Source organism: Nicotiana tabacum, chromosome 4 (assembly GCF_000715075.1).
Source record: "Nicotiana tabacum cultivar K326 chromosome 4, ASM71507v2, whole genome shotgun sequence".
NCBI lineage: Eukaryota > Viridiplantae > Streptophyta > Magnoliopsida > Solanales > Solanaceae > Nicotiana > Nicotiana tabacum.
In genome coordinates, this window is record NC_134083.1 from 119256385 (window position 1) to 119274901 (window position 18517).

Consider the following 18517-nt stretch of genomic DNA (forward strand, 5'->3'; position numbering starts at 1 on the left):
CATGATCACTTGAGTTGAAGACTGAGATGGTGCTTGTTTCCAACTTTGTTCCTTCTACTTGCACTCATTTGCTGCAGTTGCAAAATAGTAATAGCATCTCTCCCATTCTATCTAAGTCCTGGCAGCCTAATTCCATCATCCAGATTCACATCAGTGCTGCTCCTTACTCTAGTCCATGGTTAAAAACCCTTTTGCTTGACAAACCAGGCTGCAATTGATATAAATCAGAAAGCCAATCATAAACCTAAGTAAGTAAAAATAACTAGGAGGCTAAAATAACTAGAAATCAAGTATTGTCCTTACATTAAGTATTTTCCTTCCCGTCTCTGTGTTAGTGTAGCATCCAAAGCCAACAGTTCTTGCCCTTTTTTCCCCAGAAGCAGCGGATGATTCTACAGGTTCACTTCCCATTCCCCCTTTTCCAGCAGAAGAAGATCCTCTTGCTACTTTTGGTTTTGGGGCTCTTCCCCTGGGAGCAGTCTAAGGGAGTGCATCTGAAAATGCACCTTTTGTAGGTCTAAAAGTTGCACTAGGTGCCTTTCCTCTTCTCTTGGGAACAGTTGTTGTTGCTTCATCACAGACTGAACTCCTTTGAGTTGGTTGACTTGATTGACTTCCGTATGCTTCTTGTCTACTTGAAGACCCTCCAGGTGCATTCTAAAATGAATACATACATACAGTTAATATAAGCTTAAATGATTAATAAAAGTTAGATAAAAACATATCATACCCTTACTCTACATGTTTTTTTGTTGTGGCCTACTTGATGACAATGTGAACATGTCATCTTGACTCCCTTTTTGGACAGCTTTCCCCATTTCTTCTTAGGTTCATTCTTGTCCTTCCTTCTATTTTGGGGGGTCTGCCTGGCATTGGCTTTGGGGCTGGTGGTTCAATGGTAGGATTATTACTCTCAGGCCACATATTCAGGTTAGGAATTGGTTGAATGAAATGTTCATAAGCCTTCAGAAATATTTTCTTTGTGTACCAATAATCCACATATTGATTTGGATCATCTTGTATGTGATAGTATGCACATACAGCATGTTCACATGGGATGCCTCTCAACCTCCAAAGTCTACAACTACAAGTCTTCATCCTAGTGTCAACTATAAACCTCAAATCTCCTTTTTTGACTTCAAACCCATCCTGCACATTCCATATAACTTGGCACTCTCTAGCCAAATCCTTATTTTCTTCTAATGTTAGCCTAGCCATAGGTGATATATCTGAAATCCAAGTTTCAGCAAACTTTATCATATCAACCTGTCTAGACATGATCTTATGCCTAATCTCTTCTAACATGGTAACAATACTTTTGTGCCTAGCTGCCAATATCCATAAGTTAAAAGTCTCACACATGTTATTCTCTACTATGTCACACCTGGAATGTTCTTGGAAGAATGACCTGCACCATGACTCTCTTGGGTACTTCATCATATCTTCACATATAGTAGAGCCAAGTTTCCTCATGTTTGCAACTTCATTGTTGCACTTAAACAGATAACATGCCTTTGCAACCCTCCAGAATTGTTTCCTCCTTTCTTCTCCCTTCCATTTCTTAGACCAGTTAGACCATATATGCCTTGCACACATTCTTTGTTCTACCATAGGTAATAACTCCTTAACTGATACCAAAAGCCCCTGCAAAACAATATATACAAACAACATTAGAATTAAACTAGAAGATAGAATACCAACAACTAACAAATAGAAATAAATTGTTTACCTTTTGCATATCCGATATTACTGTTAAGCCATGACCTTCACCTAGTTGCAAATCTTCTATCAAGTGACTGAGGAACCAACTCCATGAATGTTTAGTTTTATGGTGTACAACATTCCAAGCAATAGAAAATATTTGTTGGTTCCTATTTCTTCCCACAGCTACCAGTAATTCACCCTTGCAGCTTCCCTTTAGGAAACAACCATCTAAACCAATGATGTTCCTACATCCTTCTAACCAACCTTTCTTGAGTGCATCAAAACATACATAGAAGTACTGAAATAGGTTCTTGCCAGGCTCAGATTCTCTGTCAATTTCACAAAACAGGAGCTGCCAGGATTGGTTTCCTTAATATTGTCAGCATAGTCACACAATCTCGCAAACTCCATCTTCCAATCCCCCATAAACTTTCTCAGAACAATCTGTTTGGCTCTATAAGCTATTGTTCTACCAATATACAATCTCAACCTCTCTCTAACTACTTCTTGAATTTCCCAGATTCTCATATAAGGAGCAGCAGTAAGTTCTTCCTTGAATTTGTTGGCCATGTATTTTGAATTACACATCTTGTTAGTGTTTAGTGGTTGACATTTATGAACAGGATGGTAATTTTTTATCATAAAGTCACCAGAATCTCTATCAACTGAAGCATACAACTTTCACTTGTATTTTTTTTTATTTACACTTCACCCTTACCCTACCTTTCTCATTTGGTTTAAGCTTTAACTGAACTTTATACTTTATTGCATAATCAGCCACTACCTTTCTAAATTCTCCAACATTCTTAAATATCATGCCCAACTCAAAAATTACCACTTCACAGTCAGTGTCATATCTAACCTTTGTGCTCTTTCTTCTACTTGAAAGGTCAACACCAGGCTGAAAATCCACCTCTACCTCTTCGTCAGTATCATCACTGCCAGCATCAAAACTGTCAATGAACTCCTCATCACCTCCTAATCTGCCAACATATTTTTCTTTTTTGTTAATTCCTATATCTTCAAAACCTCTATCAATTCCAGCTTCTCCTACAGGCACACTAGCAGTTTCAGGTTGTTTCTTTCTTTTGGTAGCATCCTCATTTCTAAAGGTCCTAGCCTCTTCATCAACTTCACTATCCTCTTCATCAGGAAGTTCATCAAGATCTGACTCACTACTAGCTACCTCTTCTTCATTAGCCCCTTCTCCACCATTCAGATTCTCTACACTAGCAACTTCCTCTTCTAAATTACCACCACTAGCAGCAGCCACTTCCCCACCAGTTACAGTCTCAAACTCTTCAAGTGGAGATTGTTCAACAGGTTGTGGTCCATTTATACTGTCTAGACCATCTCCTGTTGTTTCCCTAGATGGATTATTAATTGTGTTGTTACTTTCTTCAACAACATCTGGCCCACATAAATATCCAATTGGGACCACACTATAAGGGTGGCATGTGGGCCGGTTAGGCCCAGGCCCGCGAGCTCAAATGGGCGGTGGGCCTAAACGGGCCTAAACGGATAGGACCGGAACCGGGTGGGGGTAGGCCTGGGAGTGGGCCGGTCCCATGATTGAGGCCCGCGAGACCGGGAACGTTTGGGACCTGGACCGGCTGGAAAGTGGGCCGGTTCGACCGGTCCTAAATGGGCCCAACGGCTATTTTTTTTAAAAATAATTCTGCCAAATATGATCGTTTCTAGTCGTTATGGCATTTAAAAAATGGTTGTTTTACCTGCCAAAATAGTCGTTGGCTATTTATAAAATAGCCATTTAACATTCCCCCCCTCCCAACTTTGTTTTAACCCCAAAATTTTTATAATTATACTTTTTCCCTATTTTCAACTATAAATACCCCCTCGTTCTTTTATTTTTCTCACAAAATCATCAATCTCTCTCAATCTCTCTCTAATTTTCTTCTATAATTGCTTACTTTATTGTTGCAATTTGTGAAAAATTGTGAAGTTGGTGAATTGAAGTATTCAAGTCTTCAACGATAATTAATTTTTAACAAGTTGTTCATCAATTCGGTAAACTCGTTCCAACTCTTAAGTATTAATATTATAGTTTTGTTTGTTTTACTTTGTATAATTATAATTACGATGACTTATTCCTTAAAAAAAATATTTAGTAAAAATAAGGAAAAATCCAAGAGTGGTGAATCTAGTGGCCAATCTGTTCCTCCTCCACTTTCCCCGGCTCCCCGACCCAAACTTGTTACCCGTCCTACACCTCCTATTCTTGATAGCGATAATAGTTTATTACAATTTACCGAGAGTCAATTTTGCCATAATATTGCACCAGGTGAACAATTAAACCATGAATATATGAATGCTCTTTATGGTAATCCAACTATTGATGAAAATGATGAGAAAAATGATGATGAAGAAAAAGATTTTGATGAAACGCAACCGGATGACAATACACTCACTAGTCCTGTTGCTGAAGTTAACCCAATTAATAATAATCCAAATGATGCTCCGCCTGACCCTCCTGTTACTACCCCTACATTTTCTAGACAACCTTCTAAAAGGAGCGAAACATCTGTTGTTTGGCCATTTTTTATTCAACTAAGAGAAAAAAAATAAGGCTAAGTGTAAAACTTGTGGCAAAGAGTTAGCTTTTAAATATGTTGGAGGTCGGGGAGGGACGGGAAATTTGTCTAGACATATAATGAAATACCCTAAAGATAAAGTCAAATATCTTCAAATGAAAGCTTTGGCCGAGGGGACAACTGTTCCTAATCAGGCTGACCTTAGTACCGGGTCAAATCAATTTTAACCGAAAATTAACACTATTACCGGTGATATTTTATTTTATGATCCAAGAAAAGACCGTGAAGAATTGGCAAAAATAGTTATTGTTATGTGTTTACCCTATAGTTTTTCTTCTAACCCTCACTTTGTGCATTATATTAGAAAAGTTTTTAATCCTACTTATAAAGGATGGCCTCGCACAACCGTAAAGAGCGATTTTTATAAATATAAACATGAATATGAATAATATTTGCGCTATTTATTTACTCATATAAATTATCGTGTTGCTATTACTACTGATATTAGTAGAAGTGGTAATGACTGTGATTATCTTACTGTTACCAGTCATTGGATTGATGAGGATTGGATAATGCAAAAGCGCATTATTGCTATAGAATAACTAATTCACGTCACACAAGGAAGTTTATTGCTAGCACGTTTACGGATATTTGTAGATATTTTTTATTAGTAATAAAATAATATTACTTTCAATGGATAATGCTTCTAGTAACACTAATGCTATAGCCTTACTTACCACCACACTAAATCCTGCATTTAGTAATATTTTTCATGTTAGATGTATTTGTCATATTTACTATTTAATTGTGGGTGATGGTATGAGAATTTTAAATGTTGAAATTGAAAAGGTTAAAATGGCTCTTAACTGGCTTTTTTATTCAAACCGTAGAAGTGGACATAGAGAATATTTTAAAAGATGCGATAAATTTGGCCTAAGAGAAAGAAAGGTTCTTAAACCTTGTCCAACTAGATGGAATTACATGTATGAAAGTTTAGTTGTTGCATATGAATATAGAAACCCCGTAAACTCAACATTTAATGTACATGTAAGTGATGATGATGAGCACCTTATAAATGGGGATTGGGCTAATGTTAAAATACTTGTAGATTTTTTAGAAAAATTTTATATTGCTACAAATAAATTTTCTGGGCAATATTATCCTACTATTTCTAACTGTTTAGTTTATATTGCAGAACTTGCAAATTTGTTTACTCATTTTTCAGAAGGTGGGGTAATTTATCAACTTGCTATTGATTCTTTGAGAAAAAAGTTTAAAAAATATTTTTTCCCTATTCTCCCTATTTATGGTGTTGCTGCCTTGTTAAATCCTATTATGAAATTAGGAGGTCCTCAATTTTGGTATGAAACTGTTTATAATGATATAGCACTTGAAGATGAGGAGTTGTCTACACTTCCGGAAGCAATAGCCTCAATTAAAATAAATGCTCAAACTATTTATAGTGCTTATCAAATTGCATTAGATCATGCTAGACCAAATGTTCCAACTCCTACTTCTTCTAGTTCTCAATCATCTAAAAGAACTGCGGGAGTAAGAGCACTTAGTGCTTGGGCGGGGTTCAGGGGTTCTCAAGGTTCTAGCACTAGTGATTGTTCACAACTAAATGAGCTTAAAGTTTATTTGTCGCAGGGAATTGAGGAAGTGAATCCCGACGGCTCCTTTAATATTTTGGAATGGTGGAAAGACAAAGAAAAACACTTTTCGATTCTTTCAAGGATGGCTCGAGATATTTTAACTATTTAAACTTCAACAGTGGCATCGGAGAGCGCTTTCAGTCAAGCAAGATTTCAACTCGGTGATTATAGAGCGTCTATGAGGGAGAGCTTAAAAAAATTAGTACTTTTCAGAGATTGGATCCGTTCGGAACGAAGATACTTTGGACTTGCTGAATCACAACCAGAGGTAGACGAAGCTTACGAAGAAATGCTAGCTGAACTTGCGGAGGATGCTGCTTCGCCCGGAAGCGGTGATGAACAAGCTACTTTTCCGCCACCACCAACGAAAATTCCTCCAGACCTTGAAGGATTTATGAAATTTGTAAGAGATACCATATAAATTAATATGTAACTTGTATTTTGGCACATCTTGATTAATTTCTTTTTCTTCTCAATGGTGGTATTAGCACCTTGTTGTGCTCATTCCATTGGGGGAGGAAGACTAAGAAAGATATTGCCATGTTTTATTAATGCTATAATAAAAATTATAACGCATTCCTTTGAATATCTCTTTACAATATTTTTGTGTTTAAATTTGAATTAAAAAATTTAGGTCACAATTCTATAATATAATTTACAAGAAATTGCCTTAGATAAAAATTTTATTTAAAAAAATAGGCGTGGCCCACTTAGGTCCACATAGGCCCGGGACCGGCCCACTTAGTCCGGGACCATTAGTTAGTAGTCCCGGGCCCGGGCCCGGGCCGGTTCCTACAAAAAAGCCCACGAAGCCCGAGACCACTTAGGACCGGCCCACGAAGCTCGAGACCACTTAGGACCGACCCACGAGGCCTGTTTAGGCCCGGGCCCGGCCCACATTACACCCCTGCCACACTATCAGGAATTATCTCAACAACATGTGAAATGTACAAGTCTAAAATACCCTACTTACAGTAACAAGCAATATTATATAGTTGTTCCAACCAAGACAAATTCTTTGGAATTAGGGTTAAAGACATAAAAAAAAAAAAAACCCAACAATTGCATAACCCAACTCCCTTGTTCAAACAAGGAGAAATGGTCTTTGTCAATAGAAAACTCATTTACCTATTTCGCACCTGGAGATTCAATAAATATTCCACCATGGTGAAAGCGGACAAGAATGTATTCGTCCACTGACATGATTTTAACCTAAAGTGAACAAAAAAAAAAGCAACATGTGAGCACAGTCAGCAAGATTCGACGAAAAGAAATGAAAAAACCTATTTTTGTATCTACAATTCCCAAAAATACTATTACTAATACAAAAACCCTAATAAATAACTAAAATCTCCATAAAAGAGTAAATCGAGACATACCAGTAAACGAGTAACTCGAGTCGAGACAACACTCTTGCTAATGGAGCAATCGATTTTGGAAGGAGAAGATGATAGATGGAGACGATAAATGAGGTTAGGTTTTGTTACTGAGGGCTGTAAAGATTAAAGGTAATTATATGGGTTAGTTTTTAAAAATTTTAACCCGATTTGTTTGACTTGGATTTACCCGGTACACATGGATCTTACGTGGATAATAATTCCACAAGGAAGAAACTTATTCGTCGGCTATTACACGTTAGCAGCGCTTATATACACGCGCTTGACTTATAGTGGCTCGTGTGTTTTTTGTGTCTAAGTGACACAGTAGTATGTGTCAGTAACCTTGTTATGGGGTTCAAGTGGAACAGACTCAAGAAAAAGTGTTAAAGTGAAAAGTGAGGACAAGTTTAATGGCGTGCCGATGTATTCTGCCTAAAGTAATTATCTCTTCGTTGAGTACCAAGCAAGTGACGTCGGTTGAACATAGAGTGATTAGCTGATGTAGAAAGGAGAAAGCTGAGCGAGCAAGAAATTGCTCATTTTCTAGAATTTATAACCTAATTAGAGTACAAAAGTTTACAAACTAACTGAACTAGTACAAAACCTAAAATATTAACCAACATAGTGTAAAAGTTGTCAATAACATTCACCAAATATGTAATTTATAAAATAAAATGTCAAGAACATGTATAATCGTAATCAATCATAACGTTATAGTAAGACGTTTCACATAGCAACCGAGAGCGGCCCTATGTTAGGGGTAGGGGATTCACTGGAATCCGTTACATCAAGGACCTCTTAAATATATTAATGGTGCCCCCAAAATCACAAAAGGCGGTATGGTAGATTTTGTTGAGTGTGCTGCTGAATTCCTACTTGCACTTGTCAACTTGGGATCACAACCCAACTCTTGCATCTTAGGTTTTACTTTTACTTTACAGATTTCAAAAAAAAAATTATCCTTTTTTGAATTCAATTATATTTAATATTTGTACATAATAATCAACTTAATTAATATTGTTCTTTTTTAAGTCCCACCCTCAAAATAGAAAGCTCTAAACCGTAGCTCCTCTTTCTACAAATAGAAAATTAAAAAATCTTTCTTCCTTTAACAATCACTTCGAAAAAATAGCAATATCTCTTGACTGAAAGATTGTACTTTGTTGATAAATTATCATAATCGTTAAAGCTTTAAAGAGTTGCAAGCTTTATCGCTAATAATTGGCATTATCTAAAGATAGTGTACACCCACCCTGTCGCACTCAAATTCTGGGTTTGCCTCCTATAGCAACAACATACTACGTAGATAAGGTTCCACATGTATTCTTACTTGTGACAATTGTAAAGACTTACCTGATAGGATTTGAGTGCGACGGGGGTGGGTGTATTCAAACAAATCCTATATCAGCTGATAGCTTAGGCTCCACAACAATAATGTCATTACATTGTAAAAAAACTTGTCTATTCATTATGAGGAATATTTTTAAATTTAAAAAAAAAAAGAACAAAAAGAAGAAAAGCGAAGAAGAACAAACCCTGTCTAGTTCTGGTTGTTGAGTTCTTATTTGGGTATCTCTCAATATCACTTCTTACCTTTGGCTAAAAATTTTCAACATAACATTCTCTTATCCTCGAAATATAACTACACCACTGCTTATGTTTTGAGTGATGGAACAGTGATTGGCAACTATTTTGACTCTCCGCATAGTGCTTTGGAGACCTTCCTTTCAACTAAATAGCTTGCATTTGCCTTTAATACAATCAAAGAGATCTATTCATTGATTGGTACTGGAGAAGAAACAGAAACCTGAGTGTCATAAATTAATACTTAGCCACATTTTCATGGATTAACAAAATCGATCATTTACCCCAACCTATAGTTTTTTCCCACTTCACCTTGAACTACATAAAACTGTGGTTCGGAGGTACAGGCCCCATGTAAAGGTACTGCACGTGAACTCCAGACCCAAAAGAGCAGTTCAAGAACTAGAGCAATATCACCGAAAAAACTGAAAGGAACCAGGAAATGGCAAATACATGAAGCTACCCATTTTTCACAACATGAAACTTGGGAGAAAAGTACGAGATAAGGGCCTGCATGAACCGTTGTTGCAGAAAGTAGACCTATTATCAATTAGCTCTATAGCAGGCTAGACCAGCAAGACAATCACAATTAATGTGATTTGATCAAAATTCTAAAATCAAATCTTTATCCGAGATTAACATAAACAGCACATATACCAGAAAAATCTGTATAACGATCCGTCTCAAATAAAATGCATAAACGTCAATGCAATCACATAACTCCATGTTCTAAACAAGTGCTTCAAATGCATCGAGAACACTCAACACAAGCTGCAAATAACTTGCTCCAAAATCCAAATTATTCTAAACTAATGACGATCTTACATCAAACTAAAGGCAGTATCACCACTCAGACTGTCAGCCTATCAATATGGCAGGTCTTTCATCTGTTAATACCTCCTAGGAAAACGGTCCATAAACCTTCCGGAGGGGCACTCGAATGCTTGGTGTCCTCTTCCCCCGCAGTTGTGACAAATCATCAGGGCCATGCAATCACGGCTCATATGGCCTACCTGCTGACAAGTTCGACAAACAATGTCCCGGTATCCTCCACCACCACTAAACCCACGACCACCAAACCCACGAGATGGATGTCCTCTTCCACCACCTCTCTCTTCAATAACACTGGCCTTGGGGCAATCTCTGGCCATATGACCAGATATATTACACAAATTGCACACGGGATCATTTTGACAATCACGTGCCAGGTGACCAGTCTTTCTACAATTTTTGCATGCCTTCTCATTTGTGCAGTCAGTTGCAAGATGCCCTTGTTTGAAGCAGTTATTGCACAGCTTCAGGTCCCCAGGTGGAAGTGGAGGAGCAGTGCAGTCTCGCGCACGGTGTCCTGCCTTCCCACAGGTGTGGCAAATTCCTTCATTTGGACAATTTCCGGCCGTGTGGCCTGGTTCTCGGCAATTCCAACAAAGAGATTTTGTGGAGCACTCGGAGGCAATATGCCTATTGAAATATTCAAAGCAAACAAGAATAACAAGTTAACATATACTAGTGGTTTATCCAAAACTAATTAACCCAGCTTCCACAAACACGCATGGCAAGAAAGATGCACCTAAGAAGTATGCAAAAAGAAGGAACAAAAACCCCAAGAAAAGGGAAGGATAAGTATATTCCATCAAGTGACTTTTCAAAGCTAGTACTTTTTTTTGACAGGGTAAAGCAGTGATTTATAAACTAGTATTATACTGCATGTAGATACTTCATTCAGGCTTTCATGTGTGTGTTCATGCCCCTGATATGTAGCTCTTGTTGATTTTTGAAGTAACATTTTAGCACTTGGGTTCAAGTGTTTGAGCAATAAGACTTGCACAAAAAAGTGTTTGAGCAGTAAGACAAAATTTTAAGTAGTACACAGTAAATTACACGTATAACGACACTTCTAACAATAGTTTGGGAACGCATATAAGCTAAGGTACTAAAATTGATGTATTTAATCTCATTTGAAAGTGTAATGACTTAACCTTGCAGTTTCCTCACATCTCAAAATGGCATGCTCAGCCCGAGGACAGGGCATTGGTTTTCAAGGAAATATTTCCCCGCTAATTAGGCTGTAAGAGAACTATTTATAAGCTCCCCCCCCCCCCCCCAAAAAAAAAAAGCATGTCAAGATAATTTGAATTTTAAAATTTAACCATCATCAAGCAGAACAAAAAACAACTGAGAAGATTTGGAAATTCAGAACGGTTCCAAAAATATTTTATTTGAATCAGGTGGCTAAAGAAATTCAGTCATTTCTCTATTTTTTCGGTTTTGCTAATATCTGTTTCCTGGATCCAAGTGTCGAGTTCTTAACTATTGTGTGTGTGTGTGTGTGTGTGTGTGTGTGTGTGGGGGGGGGGTGTTAAAGATAATAACAAGGCTACAGGAATGACATTGGCAGCTTCTACACTAAATATATAAGCCAACAGTTTAACAAAGAATGTACCGGTAATCAAAGTTACGAGCAATGCTGAGATTTTCAAAGTTGGGGGAGGAGGGAAGGGAACTAGTAAGTAGTTTATCAGCAACTTTCTAGATGCTTACCCAGGAAGACCACAATTGTGACATATTGCCACATTAGGGCACTCCCTAGCAAAATGACCAGGTCGTTTGCAGTTCTTACAGAGACCGTCTGGGCTGTAAAGAAAAAATAATTGATTATTGTTGGAAAGATAGAAAAAAGAAGGTAAAGCTCACGTAAATCGTCCTCCAGAAGAGCAAAAGAATGAAAAACTGTAGATCCTAGAAAGAGTTGAAGATTTCTTGACATATCTAGCATGCACATAAAATCATAAACCATAGACAGCACTATTATCAGTCAAGAGAGAGTGGTTGTGAAAATTTCACCACTGAGCATTTCAATCTAATGCAGATGAATATCAGGGTGGTAAAGCATTTCAATCTAATGCAGATGAATATCAGGGTGGTAAATCTGCTTCAAATAGTCATGTTCAGCTTAGTCCATTAGTTAGTCTTAAATTGTGAAACAGCCTTATTTTAAAAGTGCAAAAAAGATAGATCTTGAAACCAACTAGTAGGTACAATTCAACCTATCCACACATTCATGTTAAAGCAACTGTAAAAGCAAGATAGCAAACATCCTCCATTTCCATGTCTAACAGACACAACTCCCTTAGTTCCAGACTTCCAGCCAACAATTGCTCGGGAATGAGAATAGTTAAGCAACATACAAATGATTGAAAACCAGATAACCTGAAGCCCCGATGTGACTCCCGTCTATATGGTGCATCACGGTAGGAATACCGTTCCGTGCGGATTTTACGATCTCTTGGGCTCCTGCTTCTGCTCCTGCTTCGGCTTCTGCTGGCAGATCTCATTTTGAAAACTATCACGAGTAAACCACCACTAACAAAACCACCTGCAAAATATCACCACACCACCACCACCACCAGCTGCCTCTTCCTGTCCACCACAACCACACATCCAAGACCACATCACAAATCCATAAAAAACCTCTACTCCCCATGATTTATATACCAAACCCCCAACACCACTAAGGAGACACTACACAATAGCAAGATCACTTAGACATCAAGGTTATATACACTAAAAAGCTGTTGACACAGGAAACTTCGTCTCCAGCCACATCCTACATACTGTGCACATCTCGTGGAAAATAGATACCCACACATTATCATTAACATTCTAGTCACCACAGACGATCTCATAATGGCTTTCAACTTCATAAAAATATAGAGATAGCTTCAGTAACCAGCAGAAAAGTGATATAAGTGTAGGTAAAAGGCACAGTTTTGCAAACAACAGCTACTACTTCGAAATATAAACTACTTAAAACAGAGAATACAACATATATGTCAAGTGGTAAGAGATCAGGTAATATTTCTCAGTCCAATGTTACTTTCCTTCTTTTCAAACTGTAATCAAACGAAACAAGTGACATATTGGCTACTCACAGAAAGAACAGAAGCTTAAGTGTAAACTTCCTCGCCATTGTTATTGATTGTTCACTCTTTTGTTAGGTGGAGATGAATGTACATCACTGTGCAGTAGCTTCTACTAGGAGTAGATGCCCAATGAAGAAACTGCTCAAGAGCAAGGAGTTATGAATATCATTCCAGAGTGTGTGCTCTTCATGTCTATTGAAGATGTACAATCTCTTTAGTAGGGAAGGACCACAGTTCTTTATTAAAAATTAATTACATTAAGCACAAGGTCCCTTATTTCCTTTTTAAATATCATTGACCATGCCCCTGTATCATTTCTGCATTTCTGTCCATACATATAATCCTAACTTTTAACATCTTGCCAAGTATGAATCCTCAACCCCCCCACCAGTCCCACCAAAGTCCCAAGTAACACAACCCATTGATAAGAGCAAGTATTACAAATTGGGCGAAAATTTGCTAAATAGCATTAAAAAAGCTAGCTACTACACCACCCCCAATAGCAGCAAGGGACTACCTTATGCCCTTTTCTCCCCTGTTATCACCTCAGCTATGCTGCATGTCGCCAGTGTTATCAAAGGCGTGCTTAAAGCGCGCTTAAGCCTTGATGCGAGGCTCAAAATATGTTGAGCGTCTCGCTTCGCCTCGCTTAGGTTCAGTGTTGTCATCAAGGCTCTAAGACATGCTTTTCCTTGCCAATAAGTGTAATCCTGAAGAGGCAACATTAAACAATTGATATTTCACTTTATCGTAAATTTTCTTCAATTTTTGTCTATATATTTGGTATTTATGGTTATAGATATTAGTCTTGGACTACACATACATATTTGTAATTTTTCACCATTTGCACCTTTCTCCATTAAAGCCCACGCTTTATTTGCGCTTTGCGCTTAAAGCACCAACAGACCTTAGAGCTTTTTTACGCTTTTCGCTTTTGATAACACTGAATGGCGCTACAACCCTAGAAGATCTCCATTACACCCACCCCTCCCCCTTTATAAAACGGCGTACCAAATCCGAAGCCTTAATTGCAGCACAAGTGCTAACTGCTAGATGAGGTTCCTATCTTGGAGTGGAGATGTACTACGTTCACCTACCGAGCTATTTGTGCCACACCATAGCTCTTGGCAACTTCATCTTAACTTGAAACTTGAAAGTTTGAATGGACCCATTGCATCAATTTATACACTAGTCCATTCACTTCCTTTTCTAGTTTTGGCAAGTGTTAAGTTTCTTGTTCTTAGTCTTCACCTTTTTTTGAAAAAAGAAAAGGTAAAACTACTCCCTTATCCCAATTCCGTAAGTACTATCTGAATTCCCAATGGTCAACTTGCCTAATTTCAAAGTATAGTAGTTCACACTTTTGAAAAGAAAAAATTAAAATTTGCCAAAATTACTCTTCATAAAAGAAGGTTACGAAAGTTACCCTACAATTTATTACCAACTACAAGATGTTTTAAAGCCCTTATTTAAGTTAATCCATTTGACTCTAGGAAAGCAAAAGGTGAAACTTCTTGGGGAAAAAGAAGTTAAAGAGGAGAGGACATTCCACAATACAAGCCCAGGCCAGCTACCAATCAACAAGCAGTAGACAATCGAAGAAAGAATGGTGAATACACTAGATCACTGATAATTTATATAATCACTTTCACCTAGTAGAAATCCAATAACTTCCCAATGCAGCCCATTCCCATATTATCCATCCCTGCATAATTCAATCATAGCAATATAATTCCTCCTCACTGTAATATGCTGTATCATAAAACTAAATGAGTAAATGACCTCAAGATGCACAATCACATGATTCACTAGTAAGGTGCACTGCTCCAACACATGTTGAATAGAAAATTATAATTTGTCCAAAAGTACACTTCCGATTCAGTGGAGATTTAGTGCTCGAACAAAAACTTGCATTTGGACCAAATCAATTTCTCAGATATGAAGGAACATAAATTATAATTTCTTCTATTCGTAACTCATTCCCAACCCAAAACTCTAGTTGAAACCAACGTCGCATTCACTTTGTCTATGACTTAACAATAAATTAGCTGAACAAGCGAACTACACAATTATATTGCTTCACAGCCTCACCCCCACAACCCCCCACAAGAAAAAAAAACAATAAACAAAGAAGACGAGCTAACTACCATTTATGGATGAAGTCAACCTTTTTATTTATTTGATATAGCACACGCAACCCGCCAACCCATCACCAACAAGTCCTTATTGACCCTTTTCTCCCCAATGACTTGAGCCAATAACCTCAAAGTTGGAGATTGAGGATCCTTTAGATTTGTCTATCCTTGTCTTTACATATGTAGTCAGTATTCTGTTTTCCACCAAAGAGAAGATATAGTGGATTTAAGATTTTGGTGTCATCCTTCAATCACTAATAACTAAAAATGTTCTCATCTCCGTCGAATAGAATTTCAGTTGTAATCTGTATGTAGAAGAGAATTATAGCTTACTTCTATCCACGAACCAGGCAACCTTTCACATCCAGAATGTCAGACAAAAAAATCCTCCCCAACTTTCCCTTAGGTCACTTCCAGCCACAAACCAGGCAACCCTTTTGCATCCATAATGTCAAAAATGAAATTCTCCTCAACTTCCATTCCATCAACCAATTTCTACCTAAAATCAAGGTAAACGGAGTACAGCAAGCAATGCATACTCACAGCTTGAGCTAGCGGCCCAATTTGCCACCTCGTCTCAGACATTTAGTGATTTCCCACTTCTGCTCTCTCCATTAAGTATTAGTAGATAACAAAACCACACACGACAAAAACCTTAAAAGAGCATAGAACAATAGACGATGGGCAAATAAAATTTGCAAAAATTACAAAGCAATACAATTAATTGCACGTATAAGCCGGTGGTTAAGCTACATTTCTAATTGCTAAGAAAATCAGATGTTTTTTTAATATAAGTGCCAATAAGTCCGAAACCCTAGTTAACGTTTTACTATGCAAATCCAGGTAAAAATTAAGATGATGAAAAGAACCCTAAGAACCACGGTTCAAATCCCACCAGAGGCAAACAAAACCCAAAGCAGAGAAGACACAGCACAAGCTTGTACATTGAAGAGTACAACGTAACCCTAAAACTATTCCAAGGAATCGGAGACAGAGGTAATTACTTGCTATTAGATAAAATAAATAGGTGAATAAATACAGAGAAGAGAGATAAATGTACCTGCAAGCTTACGAAAATGGAGAATCCGCAGCGAATGGATATGAAGAAAACTGCGACCCAAGTAACTGCGCGGGGGAATAGGTGCCAAAGGGCAAGGACAGCAAATCCCTTAAATAGCCTTCGAAATGCTAGTACTTTCTTTTTTCCAATTTCCGAACTCGTGTCCGCTTGCCTGCATTGCGACCCAATTAATCGTGAATTTGTGACGTCAGGTCCATTAAATGGACAAGCATTTCCTATAGAATTTTTCTAATATCTATTCCATCACAATTTTTGTTAGATGCCTTTGAAATGCTTCGACCATCAAACAATTTAGGGTCTATTAGGAAAACCACTGGTTATTGGATTGGTGTAATTACTAGGGTAGTAATTACACATCCTAATAATTATACAGTTATGTAATTACGACGATCTGTTTGTTTATCCTAGTGTAATTATAGTGTTGTAACGACCCGACCGGTCGTTTTGAGCATTTGCACTTCGCTCGGTAATTTACGGGCATGAGTAGCTCCGTCTGATGTATTTATGACTTGTGTGAATCGTCGATTTTGATTTTCGGGTTATTCGAAATTGATTTGGAAGAATGATTCTCAATTAGGAAGCTTTAAATTTGAAGAGTTGACCAAGTTTAACTTTTTAGCATTTGACCTCGGATTAAACTTTTTTGATAGTTCTGTTAGGTCCGGATGGTGATTTTGGGCTCGGGCGTATGCCCGCATTTGCATTTGGATGTTTCTAGAAGGTTTGGCACAAATTGGCGATAATTGAAAATTTAAAGGTTTGGAAAATTCATAAGTTTGACCAGTAGTTGACTTTCTAGATATCGGATTCGGATTGTGGTTCCGAAAATTGAAATAACTTCGTTATGTCATTTGGGACTTGTGTGCAAAATTTGGGTTCATTCCGGGTTGGTTTGCTATGTTTCAGCACGAGTTATGGAAATTGAAAAGTTCAAAGTTCTTCAAGTTTGAATTGAGGTGCGATTCATCGTTTTGATGTTTGTTATGTGTGATTTGAGGCCTCGAGTAGGTCCATATTATGTTATGGGACTTGTTGGGATATTCGGACGTGGTCCCGAGGGGCTCGGACGTGTTTCAGATTGGTTTCGGACCATTTTCCAAATAGCATTTCAACCAAAGTACAACAACAACCCAGTAGAATCCCAACAACAAAATACAATTACAAGATGCAACTATAAATGAAACAAAATGCAAAATAACTCTCCAAAGACGACAATAAAAGAGTTTTTAGGTCTATATCTTATAAAATAGTGAGTAGTGCGGAAGTGCCAAAATGTTGGATCTGACTCTAATAAGTATCAAATGTTTGGGAAGTTGCACAATACATCACATTTTCTTGGAATTATAGTTTAATAGTACTTGTTAAAAATACCATCTTGTTAGCGATTCAGGCTGTTAATTTTGACTTATTCTAATAAGCATATGACTAAAATCCAAAATTGTTTCTTCTCTCAATTATTCACATCATCACATGGTCCGCAGTTGTCACAAGTTTGGCCAATAGCAGTATTGTAGTATAAAACAATTTTTCTTAAACTATAACTTTTCCAAACATTTTTTGACGTTATTAGCTATAAAATTTGTTTATTTATTGTATAGTTTTTATGAAGTCTCAAAAATGTAAAACTTAGTTATAAAATTAAGAAATCGATATTCAGAATTACATATAGAATACAGATGCATTCACTCTAGTCGCTTGAATGCTAACATTCTTTTTAAGACGACTAAGAAAAATAGCATTCGAACCAAAGTACAACAATAACAACAACCCAGTAGAATCTCACTAGTTGGGTCTGGGGAGAGTAGAATGTATGCAGACCTTACCCCTATCCCGAAGAGATAGAAAGGCTGTTTCCGGGAGAACCTCGACTCAGAGACAATAGATCCGTAACAACAACAGAAATCAGAAATCAGAAAAATAGTATGAGCATCGTAAAATACAACAAATAAATGGAAAGGCCAAAATGTGAAAGACAGGAAAAAAATGTGAAACACAACAAAAGCGCTAGCAGTCCTAGACAAAACACTATCAGACTAGTCGGCGCAGCGAGGAAAATGCTCGACCACCCCCTAACCTACAACCCTAATGCTCGACCCCCGCACTTCCTATCAAGGATCATGTTCTCGGGAATCTGAAACCGCGCCATTTGAACCAAAGTACCTGATAAATAAAAAGAAGCCATTTTAAGGTGGATAACAGAGCAATTCTATGACAGGTGATTTTCTACTTGAATATGAAATTCTGTGTCTGAATTCTCCCCCCCTCCCAAAATTTCCTACATGCCTAATAGCAGCAGACCAAAACAACGAGAGTACAAAAAGGGGGGGAAAAGGCAAGATTTTTAAGATTGAAATTTAACTTATGTACAAATCAACCTCAACTGTAAAGATAAATAAAAGAACAAAACAGGTAAAATTACTATTATTACTACACAGTATTTACTTTAACTAGCAGCAGTAATTACTTAAAGTTGAATGTAATTTGCACAAAAGTGCATCAATAGT

General features: G+C 37.4%; 2 protein-coding genes across 3 annotated transcripts; both read right to left on the reverse strand.

The window, feature by feature from the left end:
• Positions 1–480: 480 nt before the first annotated feature.
• LOC142180092 (uncharacterized) lies at positions 481–2274 on the reverse strand. Its single transcript, XM_075251015.1, has 4 exons — positions 1969–2274; positions 1730–1915; positions 1042–1644; positions 481–657 (listed from the first exon to the last, which is right to left on the reverse strand). The coding sequence occupies exons 1-4, from the start codon at positions 2272–2274 to the stop codon at positions 481–483; spliced, it is 1272 nt and encodes a 423-aa protein (XP_075107116.1).
• Positions 2275–9528: 7254 nt separating this feature from the next.
• On the reverse strand, positions 9529–16151 carry LOC107798400 (uncharacterized). Of its 2 annotated transcripts, XM_016621379.2 has the most exons (5): positions 15993–16134; positions 14450–14502; positions 12085–12294; positions 11416–11508; positions 9529–10335 (listed from the first exon to the last, which is right to left on the reverse strand). In XM_016621379.2, exons 3-5 carry the CDS (start codon positions 12207–12209, stop codon positions 9765–9767), a joined length of 789 nt encoding a protein of 262 aa, XP_016476865.1. In that variant the 5' UTR covers positions 12210–12294; positions 14450–14502; positions 15993–16134; the 3' UTR covers positions 9529–9764. The 2 variants fall into 2 exon arrangements, with proteins under 2 accessions (XP_016476865.1, XP_016476864.1); XM_016621378.2 differs by lacking the exon at positions 14450–14502 and having other exon boundaries at positions 15993–16151.
• Positions 16152–18517: the final 2366 nt, after the last annotated feature.